The sequence below is a fragment of the Alexandromys fortis genome, unplaced genomic scaffold (assembly GCF_014885135.2).
Source record: "Alexandromys fortis isolate MF-2015 unplaced genomic scaffold, M_Fortis_MF-2015_v1.1 scaffold_100_1_3062724, whole genome shotgun sequence".
Lineage (NCBI taxonomy): Eukaryota > Metazoa > Chordata > Mammalia > Rodentia > Cricetidae > Alexandromys > Alexandromys fortis.
The window spans coordinates 2,588,725-2,604,608 of NW_026067992.1; the positions used below are offsets into that span (position 1 = coordinate 2,588,725).

At 38.2% G+C, this 15,884-nt stretch overlaps 1 protein-coding gene across 5 annotated transcripts in view; it reads right to left on the reverse strand.

Annotated features, from left to right (window-relative positions):
• Positions 1 to 234: 234 nt before the first annotated feature.
• Positions 235 to 15,884, reverse strand: part of Ccdc50 (coiled-coil domain containing 50) — a 63,187-nt gene continuing 47,537 nt past the window's right edge. For all 5 annotated transcript variants that reach the window (XM_050159921.1, XM_050159919.1, XM_050159920.1 and 2 more), the window contains 3 exons: positions 14,151 to 14,227; positions 7,769 to 7,875; positions 235 to 6,211 (listed from right to left, as the gene is read on the reverse strand). In XM_050159921.1, coding sequence (XP_050015878.1) covers positions 6,192 to 6,211; positions 7,769 to 7,875; positions 14,151 to 14,227 — 204 coding nt within the window. In that variant the 3' untranslated portion in view covers positions 235 to 6,191. The remainder of the gene's footprint in view (positions 6,212 to 7,768; positions 7,876 to 14,150; positions 14,228 to 15,884) is intronic.

The window sequence follows — 15,884 nt, forward strand, 5'->3', positions numbered from 1 at the left end:
TTTATTTAGGGATAGACTCACAGATGATCCTCTGCATGAATGGGGAACCAGGACCAAATCCAGTAGCTGGGGGAGTATGAAATTATGGCTGCATTCATAGTATAAGAGACTACACCCAAGTGGACTGGTATCTTAAAGGCTATTGGCTGAAGGAATTCCCATAGCAATAAACTGCTACAACTTTCTTAGACTTTGTAGACTTCATCTATAGTAATGAAAACAGGAGGCCATCACTGACTTAATAAACAGATGACTTTATTAAGAGAAGACAAGATAGGTGTTTACCTCAAACCATCCACAAAAACAAAGCACACAGACTTACTCATACAATACTTTGGTTTAAAAATTATTTATAACACCAATGCTAAACCTGATGTTCAGGTGTAAAATACAAACCACAAAACACAAGCTTGCATAGATGAACTGATGTAGATGTACAAGTGGTATTGAAGGAAGGCTTGGACACTGGACAGTGCCTTAATGATGTCAAGCAATGATGTCAGCCTCCCCAGACACACGAAAGTAACCAGCACCATATTTCTCATCTTCCTCAACAGGTTATGGACAGGAGCAACTCGGGCTATACAAAGTTGGTTTGAAATAGACTGTTGCCTAATTCAGATGGGTGCATACATGCCCACCAGTACCTCCACCAGTCACCTTAAGGCATTCACACAGTTTTATTCAATCTCTAGACAGGCATGTGGTTTGAGGTGGTCTCTTTCTTCAGACAAGAGACAATATTCTATTGAGGTTCTATTCAGCTCCATGAAATATGTACTTCACAGCCATTATCCCCCCTCCTGTCTTGACTATAAAGTGACCAGCCTTGGGCTTCCATTCCATGTGTTATAAACATACCTACTTCCCCATACCTAAAAGGATCTTACAAAATGAAGTGGGTGGTTCCTGCAGGGCTTAACTCAGGAGATTACATCTTTAAATTATAAGACAAATGGCAGTATCATCTCAAATTTCCTAAGAAACTTGATTTATGTAGCAAACTTATACTTTCAATTCTAGTACCTTCCAAAATTTTTTCCAGGAATAGATTGTTCTTACGAGATACCCAGCATTAGAGACTTGCCATTCAGAATGTCACTTTTATATGCCATTTTCCTGTTTTACTTTCTAATATTTACATTATTTCATGAAATTAATATCTGGCTGCTTATTAAAAGCTACATGAAAATATAGCTATCACTGAGAAAGATCATCTGTCTTTCAGATTAACAAAGGCTAAAGCTATAGCCTGTGGGAATTTAGAGAAAATTTACTCAGAAGTGCAACTTTCTAATTCCCAAAGCTCTTAGCAAATTTTTAGCTAGAATCAATTCCAGCAATTACAGTCTAAATTCAGTGTAGCAGAATACACCCAAAGTATATAATTCATCACAGTATAGTCTCTCTCAATGCCTACATTTTACTTTTTGCAATCCTTGCTGATTTGTTACTCAAACCCTTCACTTGTGAAGCTCATCAATGAAGACCAGGGCAATACAGTCACATAATTAATTCTGCCCTGACCTAGAATACTGAAATCAGTATACCATGAAAAGCAACTTCAAAAGAGAAAACCACTTTCTGCTTTGCTTAAAATGCACAAATGCATATTAAACTTATGATGAATATGTTTAGCCGTAGCACTTGGATTTATAAGAGAAAAGAAATGGCTTTCAGTGGTAAACATGTGATTGCCTGACTGTGCTAGTCTGTGGCATCCAACACAGCCTGGTAAAGGGGCTCTTCTATCTTCTCTACCATAGGCAATGTTTCCTGCCTAATTCTCTTTTAAAAGTGATAAACTACAACTCTTCACATCACCATGTCTAATAAATGTCTCCATTTTGTTTGGTTTTCTCCTGTTTTTCTTTTTAATGGTAAATAAGCATCCCAATACACAAAGACAATTGTTCAAATTCTTAAAAATAATCTTAATTTTGTCACTGAACCACAGAACCCTTAGAATATCTTTGCACAATCACCATTAAAAGAACAGGAAACTCTCAACTGTTCAGAAAGTTTTCACTGTGTGTGGATATTCCAGCCAGGGAATTCTCCCCTAGCAGTGCTTCTGGTCATGCCTGCACTACTCACGGAAATGAGAAGTGCATCTAATACAGAAGTCAAACCAAGTACTGGGCAAGAAGCTCAAAGCTCCAGATGATGCTGATGATGTCTGAGGCTCTTCTATGGATTGTATGTCAATGGAGAGATCACAGGAGTACATATACACCAAACACAATGGCCTCTGTTGGACTGAAAGTAATTTAAGGCAAAACTGATCTTCACAGACATTGCTGACATAAAGTGCAGGGCTCATCAGAAAAGTGACTCTGTTAATGTTTTCATAGCTTAGTCTTGCTTTCTTAGAGACTTTAAAAGTAAATTTGAGCATTTCTGATGAGTTACACAGCAGAAGCAACAAAAGTCTCCGAGTCTTCCCTTTAATTGTCTTACATATAATAAAACCCAACCAAACAAAAAACTTCCACCACATATTTGGATAATACTGCTCCATGCAGCATTTACAGGACACTAGACAGTAGGCTTCTCTCTGCCTACATTGCCCTACCACAGGGCAGGAAAAAACAAGCAGCCTGTTACCAGATACACAGCTATGGCTCTTGAAGCACACAGGCACCAACAAGTAAGATGGGGGGACTCTTGAGTGACTTCTCTGCTATGAGCAGCATATAAGACACACATTATAGACTTGAAAAAGCATTTTTTTTCCCCTGAAAGATCAGGTTTTGATTTTTTTTAGAGCTGCTACAAGACATAACACAGCATAGTCAGTGAAATCAAGGTGAGCAATGTTTCCTTTCAATGTCAACGCTCCCCCAACAAACACTATCCTCCTCAAATGGAATTCTGTCTGTCCTCTGAGGATTTCTGCATGGGCCTCGAATGATCATCAGACTGATGATCTCAGCCAATCAGAAGTTATCTTTTAAAAGTATCAAGAACAGCTGGGTGGTGGTAGCACACACCTTTAATTCCAGCACTTGGGAGGCAGAAGCAGGTGGGTCTCTCTGAGTTCAAGCCCAGCCTGGTCTACAGAGTGAGTTCCAGGACAGCTAGGGCTGTAACACAAAGAAACCTTATCTCAAAAAACCAAAATTAAAAAAAAAAAATTAAACACAAGAAATCAAGAATAATAGATCTTTATATTTTCCAAGTGAGTTTTATACAAAGGCATTAGTCATTAAAAATCAAGGCTATAAAATGTTAACCACTTATGTGGTGAACAAAATGAACGCACCATATTATAGTAGTTTTTTTTTTTTTTCAATTTGGCACGAAGAGATTTAGAGAAGCTGTAACAGTATTAGAATTCAATGAAACAAAGGTTACATATTTTAAAACATGGTTACCTAGGTCCATGTGACCAGTCTCACTATGGAAAGGTTTCTTCTGGTGCACATCTATGAACATCTCTCTTCCTAAATTAGATGTTTCTCAAGACCAGAAAACCAAAGTTTGGTTGTTGCTGTTTTGGTTTTTAGTTCATTGCTATACTGCCATTTGTTATAAAAATCACTTGACCCATAGCATTTCAATGACATGCAAAGTCACTTCCAAAAGTTCTCAATATTCTTTGAGAACAAAAGAAGCAATTATCTATTTTTGCAACAAAGCAATTATAACTAACAGTAGCTTGAATACAGTAGCTTGAATACTGGAATCAATTTTCTTTCAAGTTAGAATTTTTAATCTGACTTTTAACTATGCTCTTTTCTAACTAATAGTTAAAAAAATTCTAGGGAAGGAAAGGGGAGAGCATCATGTCAGGTAACCTTGTGATGAGACTCCTTAACATTCTGTGCTCATTCAGTAATACTGGGGCTATAAGGGCAAGACCTACAAAGAAATTTAGAAACAAAAGAATTAGTCTATAGGTTGACAGCAAAAACATAATACAGTATAGACCTAATAATTAAGCTGCATCAAACTGCAACAACAAAAGGAACAAAATAAATGTATTCATTTTAATATAAAAATGATAATTAAAAAGCAGGAACCACAGTGAAGAGTGGCAGTTCATTAAGAGCTATTAGCTGTTCCTATCATCTCAAAAACGCATTATCTGAGTGATAGCAAAATTTGAGAACATTAATTAAGAATAATTAAGAAATTTTTTCTATCTTCTTAGTCATAAGTAAATAATTACTGATACTCTTAAAAACTGTTCACTTTACAAAAAATAAAGAAAATATTTTAAAATTCTACTCTTTAAAAAAAACTTTGAAAAGTAACGTTTTTTCCAATACTGATGCTGAGCTGGCTATCACATGGGCCATATTCCTTTGGCCATCCACCACCACAGGTAAGACTCCAGCATTCTGATTAAGTGGCTTGGCATTTTTTTTAAACTGTAATATGTCCATTTTACAACAATAAATATGATGAAATGAAGTCCATGAAAAGCAAAAAAAAAATGCACTTTTAAAGTAAAAATAATAATTTCATGAAATACAAAAGTAAACATTTATGAAACAGAAATATGGCAAAAAAACATTGCCTGCTTTGACTAATTATCAAATAAAAATGCAGTTACATTTTTTTCTTTAAGGTTATCAGATAAAATATCTTTAAAGAACATGATGTAAAATCACAGGGCAGTTTAAAGAAAGATACAGCATTAGCATAAGCCAACAAGTTTTGATATGGAAACCATTGTACACAATGGGACTGAAGGAAGATTTTCCTATATGTACTTCATGGCACTCAGGCCTAGAATTTCCCTCTCCTCCACACTTCCCAAATGTCTGCACCACTTTCTCTGTTTCTTGCCCACAGCTTCACTCAAATTTCTATCATATGTAACTTTTATAAAGAAAGGTGTACAATCAGTGATCAAAATCTGTTGGGAACAGTCTCCCAGAATCCTCCCCAAGGTTAAAACAGTCTGGAAAGACAAGGCAAATGGAATATAGGCAGTCCCTAAATTATTTATCTCATGGCAAACTATATTTTCTTGAAATGACAAAAAAAAAAAAAAAAAAAAACAAACAAAAAAACCCATACAATGAAAATAACAGCAAATCTAGCTGGGAGACTGTCAATCAGATACAGACATAGCTTGGCTGCTATTTATATTAACTAAGTGGTATGGGCAAATAAATACTTCTATTAATTAGCAGCCTGACAAAGACTGAAGTTTTAAGGGGAGTTTAAAGGTCCTGTGGAAAGGAATACAATGGCCATCAACACAGAAGCAGAACTATACACCTGGACAAAGACTCACTTCATCAAATTCAACTTTCTGTTGAATGAGCCCAATTATTACAGGTGCTAAAGACATCACTGAGAGATTGCCAACAAAAACTGTTACATCCTACACAGCAAATAAGACTGATGGCGTCAACTCTTAGGAAAATGCTCTATTTCCTTTGGCTCCACAATTAAATTGGAAAACCAAAGCTATGAAAGGCTATTTTTTCCTTTAATTTTCAGGTGACTCTTTATGAACCTGAGTTCATAAAGGATTGGACAATTAAAGTTTTACAAATAAATATTAGCACATGATGTATTAAGGGCCTCAGAAAGCCTTGCCGTGGAGGGAGCAGCAGCACAATGCTGAAGGATGACACCCTAAGCCACCTGCCTAGCAGGTTCTGTGGCTCTCCAGAGCCTCCACTGACCCATGTGTTCAGAATTCCAGACTTCCACTGCTCTGGCCATTCCCCCCATATCTTATTGTTGTCATTTTACTTTTCCTAAAGAGGATAAAAACCAAAGACAATATCCTTCAAAACATCATACTAATAAACAACTAAGCGGCTATTTCATATACTTTACTATACTTTCTTGAATCAAAATGCTATGATTTTTGGTAATCCATTTCTGCACACTTCTAATTGTTAAAGAAACCTTAGTCCCTAAATGTAGATATCCTATATCGGGCAAATGTCATTTTGTGAAGTTCTAATTATGTCTCAGGAAACAGATTCAGAGAAGAGGTGACCAATACTCAGAAGCTGTATTTCCTTACACTGCCCAAGTGACCAGAAAAAACAAAACATGTGAAGAGAACTGAAATTGTTTATAGTTAGAAAACACTTGAGAGTAACTCCAGGAATGGCACAGAAGGACAGCCAATGTGGAATGCACTCGGTATTGTTCAGTTCATATGTGCTACAGCAAGTCCATTTTCAAGGCAGATTCCATTTTTTGTTTGTTTCCTTTTACTGCTTATTATGGAAACCTGGGGAAAGAAGAAAAAGGAAGGACAATTAAAATGCAGCTAATGGGCACTTGAATCAGGAAAAAATATAAAGCTATCTTTGTAGTTTTAACTTTGTCACGGATTTTTCATTTTTTGATGGTGAAAAAGTGCAAAGTAAATACTTGAGAGTGAAAGTAAAACTCCAAATCTGAAAGCTTCCTAACTACTATATTATCTCATTGCAGTGTATAAACATTGGGTTTGGTGAATCTGGCTGTGCAATGTTTTCTTTCATTTGCAAGTTCTCTATAAAGTTTTAATTTAATAAAAAAGATGCAAGTTTAAAACTTCACTATCCCCCTACCCCAGATTCATCTTCATTTATATGCACTTCAAGTGGTTCCTCTTTGCTTTGTTCTTTTTAAAGCCTTTGTTTATAAAATCTCATGTACAGAATCAATTTGTCACTCTAATACTTTGTAACAAATGTATGTGGAGGACAGACAGACACACCCTGCCCCCAAATGATTCAACTTTGAGAAAGAACACACCCACAAGCTACTTCCACTACATCAGATTTGTTGGAAATATCAGTAAATGAAAAAGAATGATAAAAACTTCACCTAAGAAATCTTCAAAGAAGTTCCATCAAATATGAAGACCTAACATTTGTAACTTGCTCTGCAGACTTCTCTCACTCGCTCCCTCACCCCGGAAGGTCTCACTATGTAGTTCATATTTGCCTGGCATTCCCAATCTTTCTACCTCTGCTTCTGGAGTGTGTGAACTACAGGAATATAGCACCACACACAGCCTTCTTTCGTAACTGACAATTCTGGACTATGTATTTTACTACCACTCTTTGAAGATAAGGAAGTTAAAATAGAACTCTTTCACTGAGTAACTTTGATGAACGTGTGTGTGTATCTCAGTGTATGTATATACTGGGAAAACCAATGCATCCAACGATGCTTCTATTATAAAATTATTAATTTCCTATAGTTCTCCATCTCCTTCCTCATCTTCTTTACTGCACCTTTCATCTGTGAGAAGCTATGTGGCATGTATATGTACACACTGTAAATCTAATTCCTACTGTCAGAGATGGCTGAACATCACCAACATGCTTGAATCAAAACTGTTTTAGGTTTCAGAACTTTTCTCTGAAACATATGCACAGACTATCCTTAATTTCTCACTTTTAATTGATATGACTACATATTGGCAGTTGAGGCACCCCAAATCTGAAAAGTTTACATTCGAAATGCTCCAAAACTCTGGAACTGTTTGAAGAATGTGTTAGTTTTGAAAAGCTTCAGCCTTCAGATTTCTGTTGTTTAAACTGTGCATATAAAGCATTCCAACGGATTTAAGTGCGCTGCGATTCTCTCCACTAATATGGTAAAGAGCACTGACTTGCACGTGGAGGACACAAACACCCTGCGCTTCACGTAAAGCGAGTACTTTAGCTTGCGGTGTTTAGTAACGGACGAGAGGAGGGCGGCGTAGGACAGCGTGCTTTCCCCTGCCATAACTGGAAGACAGATTTCATTTCCTATTACAGGACCTCAGCTTGACCTCACAGATGCTCCGTACCTCTATGTGAGGGCTCCGCCTTTGAGAAATGACGAGTGGCACTGTGCTGGTTTGTAAGATGCGTGTGGTCCAGATCCACAGGGTCCATCCCTGTAGGTGGTGGGGGTCTGCAGGGAGTGAAAATTTAAAACTCTTAAGTGATGCTTACTACAGTTCCATCTTTCCCTAATAACACGGCATGAGTTTTTTACTGTGTGTCAGAATTCTTAGTTTAGTTTCTGGACAGTTACATGTCCTTGAATAAATTATTTTTATCTTACTGTTCTTGATGCCTATAATTCACTAACCATATTCTCCCAGTATCTAATATGTGTGAGGCATTGTACTGATGGAAGCAAATGTGCATGAAGTATGGCCTGCCAATCCTTTACTTCATGTTGCCAGATCCTATCCAGGAAAAAAGAAGTGAATAAATTAATAAAGCTAAATACAGAAGAAAAGGAGTCAGAAAGGGCAGCAGCAACCAAGAATGGGAGACCGTTTATAAGCAACAGTGGTTCTTTGTCCACTAGGTGGCAAAATTTATCTTAAAAACATGGTACTCTCTGTGCAACTCGTTTACAAGGTTTTATGTTAAAGAGAAACAAAAGGAAATTTTTAAATTCTAAATTTATTAATTTAATTAAAATAGAATTTTGCAAATATTTGGCATTAATGAAAATGAAAAGAACCAGTTCAATTCTGTTTAATTTTCTAAAGGTATAGTCAAATGGTATATGTACACACACATACCATATTATAGAATCTTTTGTATAATCATAAGGTATAAGTATGTTGAGGTTTTAAAACTTGTAGTTTGGTACAAAATTACCTGTGTAATCAATCTACAAAGTAAAGCAATCATGTTTGAATTTCTCCACTTATCCCTAGGAGAAATCACTTCCTGGGTACTGGGAAGGGTAAAAAAAAAATGACAACTTGTATGTACAGGGAGAATTCCACATCCTCAATGTGGAAACTACAACGTAAGTGTCCATGTGAGCATGGTCAGATGAGGTGAGTGGCTGACCCAAGTGTAAACACTTGTTAAACACCAACAACACAGTTAACAGGATCAGATTCCAGAAGCAGTGCTTCAACACAGTTACCTACATATGTGTATCATCAGGAATAGCAGTGCCTGCACATATGACATGTGTGTCTGCACATTTTGAAATGGAAGAGGTCAATCAACATCTGTGCTCTGTGCAGCCTCAAACCAAAGAGAATAGCACAGAGTGAGCACCAAGGGCCAGCTAGAATGATCTTTTCATCCTTGTATCACAAACATTCAAATGTCAGTAGAAAATACATTCTTAATTTTGTTTTTTTAATATTTTTGTTCCTGCTATATGCATGAAAACAACGCACAGTAAGAATGGCAATACTTTCATTCAGAATCATGTGTGTACAATATTGACTCTGTCGGGATTGTTTTCTCAGTGCTGACTGATATTCCCAACACCTTACCAGGTGACATTAAGACATGTTAGGAAGAACTGAGACAGAACAAGTGATTTCAGGATTTAGCTTTAGAAAGTAGCTAAGTTTAGAGCCAAGACCAAGAAAAGGGCATTGCTTATCACTGTAGCTGAGAGGTCTCCTTAGGTTTTCATAAACCTCTCCAGGGACCCCCAAACCTGAAGACAAAGCACTGGACATCCTTAGAGACAACCAACTCACTCCACCAAGACACCCTCAGTTCTATGCAGAGTTGGTATGCTGCTCCACTCAGCTGTTTTCAATTATATTTTATTTGTAATTGAAATAGATTTACATCACTTTTCCTTCCCTTTCATTCCTCCAGTCCTTGACATGTCCCTTTTCATTCTCGATGATAGTCACTTTTTCTTTGTTTATATTTGTTACATATGTAACATAAGGATACATGTACACATACATGCAAACACACATACACACATATACAATATAGTCTGCTGAGTCCATTTGTGTACATATGGTTTCAAGCTGCCCACTTTGCACTGGACAACCAATAGGGGGCTCATCCCTGGGAGAGGCTCTCAGCAGTCAATAGTTGCCTGTGATTCTTTGGTTAGGGTTGGAAAAGATGCCCACTTCCACGTTCATTGATATTGCTATTGTTCAGATCTTGTTCACGCAGCCATTAGGGGAGACCATTTCATAGCAAATTTCCTAGGGCAGTACAAGGACTACATCTAGACTTACTGTTTCCTACACAATTATTATATTGCAATGAAGAGGATTGTGTTAGTTAGTGATACTTATGGTTAAAGATGGGAAAAGAGTTTATGCTGTGATTCTTATATTACAATTACCTGCTTTCTTCTCTTCTTATGAACTTATATTTTTAATTAGCATGATTGCTAAATGTTCTTCATCCTCTAGCTGCCTGTACCTGAGTCAGGCTATGTGGCTCATTAGGCTTGTCACACCCAATGTTTTTACCTACGACACTTAACAAAGTCAGCACAGTGATCTAAGTAATTGCCATTAGACTATAAACTAGACTTATGTGAGGTCTAAGTATTCGGGTAATCAAAAGATGATTCAGTGTAGAAAAATATAATTGATAATCTTATGAATATGATAGAAATAAAAAGAGACTTGCAAGAGATTTAGACTTTTCTATGGTAAAAACTAAAATCGCAACTAGCATTTTCAGTATAAAATCCCTGGAGCTGAAACTTTGTTTTTTCTTTCCTTAGGCAAGTTTTCTCCCCAAGTGGTTTAGACACAACCTCCTCCTGCCTCAGTCTCACTGGGACCTAAGTGTGCACAAGCACACCCTCTGAAGTCTCTGTCTGAAGTCTCTGCAGTGTGCACAGCCAGAAACTTCAGAGGGCGTGCTGTGCACACTGCAGAGACGTCAGAGACTTCAGAGGGCGTGCTGTGCACACTGCAGAGACTTCAGAGACTTCAGAGGGCGTGCTGTGCACACTGCAGAGACTTCAGACAGAAACTTCAGAGGGCGTGCTGTGCACACTGCAGAGACTTCAGAGACTTCAGAGGGCGTGCTGTGCACACTGCAGAGACTTCAGACAGAAACTTCAGAGGGCGTGCTGTGCACACTGCAGAGACTTCAGACAGAAACTTCAGAGGGCGGGGAGGATGGGGGGAACTTGGGGAAACAGGATCATTGGGATAAAGGAAGGTTGGATAGGGGAGCAAGGAAGCACAATTCTTAGTTAAGGGAGCCACCTTAGGGTTGGCAAGAGACTTGAACCTAGAGTGGCTCCCAGGAGCCCAAGGCGATGTCCCCAGTTAGTTCCTTGGGCAGCTGAGACAGGGAACCTGAAATGACCCTATCCTATAACAATACTGACGAATATCTTGCATATCACCATAGAACCTTCATCTGGCGATGGATGGAGATAGAGACAGAGACCCACACTGGAGCATCGGATTGAGCTCCCAAGGTCCCAATGAAGAGCAGAAGGAGGGAGAACATGAGCAAGGAAGTTAGGACCACGAGGGGTGGGCACGGGGTTTTGATCCTACTTCATGTTCTGGCTATGTGGGAGCCTAGCCAGTTTGGATGTTCACGTTCTAGGCATGGACAGAGGGGGGAGGACCTTGGACTTTCCACAGGGCAGGGAACCCTGACTGCTCTTTGGACTGGAGAGGGAGGGGGAGAGAGGGAGGGGGAAAAGGTTGGGAGGAGGGGGAGGGAAATGGGAGGCTGGGAGGAGGCGGAAACTTTTTTTTTCCTTTCCTCAATAAAAAAAAAAAGTAAAAAAAAAAAGAAATAAAAAAATAAATAATAATAAAAAAAAAAAAAAAAAAAGAAATGGGAACATTGACAACAGATGCTCCAAGCTCTTCATGAGAATCTGTTATTTGTTTTGTTGTTGCTGTTGTTGCTGACTGGTCCACTGCTAAGCTGAAGTATTACAGAATGATCATGGAAACCCATGTCCTCTTACATTTTATATTAACTGTCTATGCAAATAGTTACCTACCCAACCTTTCCATCATGATTAAAAATGAAAGAGGAAACAGAAGCTATGCAAAATGCATGCGGTCACAAATCTGTTAAGCATATGAGGCTTTATATGTTAAAATAATGTTTTATAAAATCCATATTTGGTTTCACATAACATTTTATCAAATAATATTTAGAATGAGTGTTCCTTTCACTACAAAGGAGACATAAGAATCTGTTTGTGCAAATCCACAATAATTCTTAACAGTCACTTTAAAAGATCATTTTGCTGTTCACTTCCAATATGCCCAGGAGTCTTCAGAGACCCTATTTATATTCTACAAACTTGTTTTTAATTTTAATGACCCTTTAAAAACAGCCACCCCAGCATGCCCTATTTTATCTACCATCAAAGATATTAATGTTCAAAAGAGGCAAAAGACTTTGAAGGCTGAACAAAAATACCCCTAAAAATGATGTGAACTCATGTGACTAAACAAAAACCAGACATTTACCTCCTGAGAACAGACTGAATCTTTGCTTGGAAACTGTAGGAATATACAGAACTACAAATGTAAACATCCTGTATGTGCTTAGCAAAAGCTAAAGAGCAACAGATTTTACACAAATTATGTTACTACTGTCCTCAGAGCAATATAAATTCATATTGGTTTCTGAAAGGTATTTATATTTTGAACGTACATAAGCTTAAAGTTACATTTTAAAATAATTTTACCTATATATATACACAATATATGATATATATTTTAAAAATAGAAAATATATAGTATAATATATATTTTATATATGTTGTGTGTACTTGTGTTACTATTCATGTGTGTGCTGAGGCACATTCACATGTGTGCAGGATTAAAAGTCAAGGTATTACTAATTTAGGGTATTTAAAATTTTACAAGTGTATTTGCTTCCTTTCCTCTTTTTTTATTTTTTCTTCGAGACCTGGTGTCTTGTATCCTGGCTTGAACACTGAACATGCTGTATACACAACACTAACCTTGGCTTTCTGATTTTCTTCCTTCATTTCCCTTTGGCTAGGATCAACACACAAGCACCACCATGTCCAGTTTAGACAGTGCGGGGACCAAACCCAGGGTTTCTCTTATACTAGGCAACACTTCTACAAACCAAGCTATATCCCAGCCCCTACTTGTTTATCTAAACTAATTTTAATGCATATGTAAAAATATAAAAATAGAACATATTTACAAGGTAACATAATTCAATATACATGAGTGTTTTCTATCATGCAAATCTGATTAAACATAACTATCTCCTCTTTTATTATTTATTTTATTGCTTTTATTACAATACTTATTGTATTTTATTCTTTGTGCATATGGGTGTTTTTGCTTTCACACACGTCTGTTAAACACAGGCAGCAGTGCTTTTGGAGGCCAAGAGTGTTAGATCCCATAGTTCTAAGTTGCCATGTGGGTATTGGGGATCAAACTCAGGTCCTCTGAGAAGCCATTGATCTTTACCACTGAGCCATTGCTCCAGCCCCATAACTTCCTTTTTAAAAGGTGCATTATTCTCATCTATGTGTATGAGTGTTTGCCTACATGTATGATGTACACCACTTGCATACTCATTGCCCACATATGCCAGAACAGGGCATCAGGTCCCCAGGAACTGAAATTACAGATGGTAGTGAGACACCATGTGGTGGTTAGGAACTGAAGCCAGGAGCTCTCTGACCCTATGCATTCTTTACAGTGAAATTTTTTCTATACTTTCATCTAGGGACTTGAAATACACAAATCACAACTGTCATTTATAGTTTCGCTCCTGCTAAATACCAAAGCTTCTTGTCCCTATTTAACTATAGATTAATTTCCATGAATCAAACCTCTTTTACTGTTCTCCCATCTTCCCCATGCCATCCTTCCATAGTTAATGTTTTTCCTCATATTTTAATGAAACATTCTGAAAAGGCAATATAAATAAGGAAAAAAAGCCTGCTTCTCCAGATAGCAACTCCTCCATGCTGTGATTGTGTTCACTGAGCTCAGCCAGCTACTTTCCTAGTGAGACTCAATCTGCACCATGACAATTAACTACACACAAATACACACAGAGAGACAACACATTACCTGAACATATACAAATGCTTTTATCTAGTGAGCTATCTTCTCAGCCTCAACCAAAGTTTAAAATCTCAGATTTTAACTTAGAAATTGGTTAATCTCATCTTTCTCTAGCTGAGGGCACAAGACTTTAAATGCCAAGAAGTAGTCCAAATAAAAAACAGAAATCTCCTTCTACCCCAGTGTTACTATAAATACTGCCTACATGATTCATTCATTCCAATATAAGATTCTGAACATAGTTTGAGAGTAACCCTGTGACACTTGAAGCTACCTCCCAGTTGTAGTTTTGGCTCTCTGCTGGAAAGAACAGTTGTCTTCTCAGACAAGTGATGTGTGCTCACCACTCCAAAGCTAACTCCCTCTTACTCCTTTCCAGGGGCCATCTTACCTTGACGGCCTGTCAGTCTTGGAACGGTATGCTTCTTCACTCTCTTTTGATTTTGAGTGTGCTGACTTTGATTTTGACTGCGGGCAGAAAAAAGACCAAAGAACAGTAAAGGTGAACTTCAGAAAATTGCTATTCTCCAGCAAGCTGTTCTTTAGGAATTTCAGGCTACATTTAGCCGAATAACATAAAAATATTTTGTATTTAGTCATTCAAGCCAAAAATTGACAGACACGATGGTCTGGTAGTTTTCCTGGGTGTGTGTGTGTGTGTGCGCGCGTACACAGACACACACACATACACACACGCACGCACAGTCCTCACAGGCATGTGTAGATAAGTAGGTGACCAGATTGAGTTGGTCAAACACTGCACACTTATAAACATACACACTCGCAATCCACACAGGCATGTGTAGATGAGTGGATCACACACTGAACATTCACACACCACACACTCACACTTGCATGCACGTGTCCATGAACACACGCAGACACGCATGTGTTTGCTGCACTCATTGTGATTCTCACAGGCACACACAGCTGATCAGATCCAGAAGACACAGTTGATGGAATCTGGATCTGAGATCTTAAGCTCTTCTCTATATATCTGACTCATGACCAAACAGCCAAGTAAAGCACATTTCAAGTCCAATTGTCTAAGAAAGGACTTATACCAGTACCAGTTACAGAATATGGAAACTGCAAAAGGCAGGATGCTAATAATTAGGAACTAAACAAAGAAAAATGGGTTAAGTGATATTATCAGTACAGGTTCAAGGTTATTTCCCCTCATAATAATTACAGAAACTATGAGGCAGGCCCAGAGACCTAGAAGAGGAAAACAGAAAACAGTGCAGAGATTGGGTGTGTCCTGAGTACAGACTCGATGCTACATGTTCCCAGGCTGGTACTAACTGCTTTCCAGAGTGTTACTTCACTAACTCCTGTCTGCTTGCTCTTCTACACTGTATGTTTTGCACTGTATGTAGTCTGTGATTTGTCTCACTCTAGAGATGCTCTGGTCTCCACCCCTTCAGCATACCCTACCATCAGCACCCAGACAACTGTCTTCTTCTCACTGTTTCTACACTGGTCCCAGTGGTACCTTGAGCACGAATACTGATTGTTAAATTGAACTTGCAATACAATTAATTCACAGTAGAACGATGATTCACAACTCCTTCTGATTAAGGAGGTAAAGTCCCGGGTCCTGCTAAAATGTTCTTGTCCTGAGATACAAGCAATGGTTGCTGGGAATATGCACTTGCTTTCCAGTCCTTCATCCACCAAACACGAAGAGAAAGTTCTGTGCAAGGGCAGAGGCACAATGCAGGCGCCTGGGGAAGCGGGCAAATGCAGCTCACTGCGGCAGTTTGTAAAGCAGGTGAAAACTGGGCCTCCTTTTACAGCATGAGCCCAGGAAAACGGACTCCTGTCCCTGACTCTCGGACTGAAAATGATCAAAGTGAGCCTCACAGTCTGAGCAGTACCAATTCAATGTTTCCATTATGAAACAATCATGACATATTAGTCATGTATGTAATGCAGTTTTTTACATATCCAAAATGGATTTTTAGAGCTCACCCTAAGGGCAGAGTCCTGTTTTTAATCTCTCATTTTACTGTGACTTAAAAGGAGCAAAACTGGGCTGGAGAGATGGCTCAGAGGTTAAGAGCATTGCCTGCTCTTCCAAAGGTCCTGAGTTCAATTCCCAGCAACCGCGTGGTGGCTCACA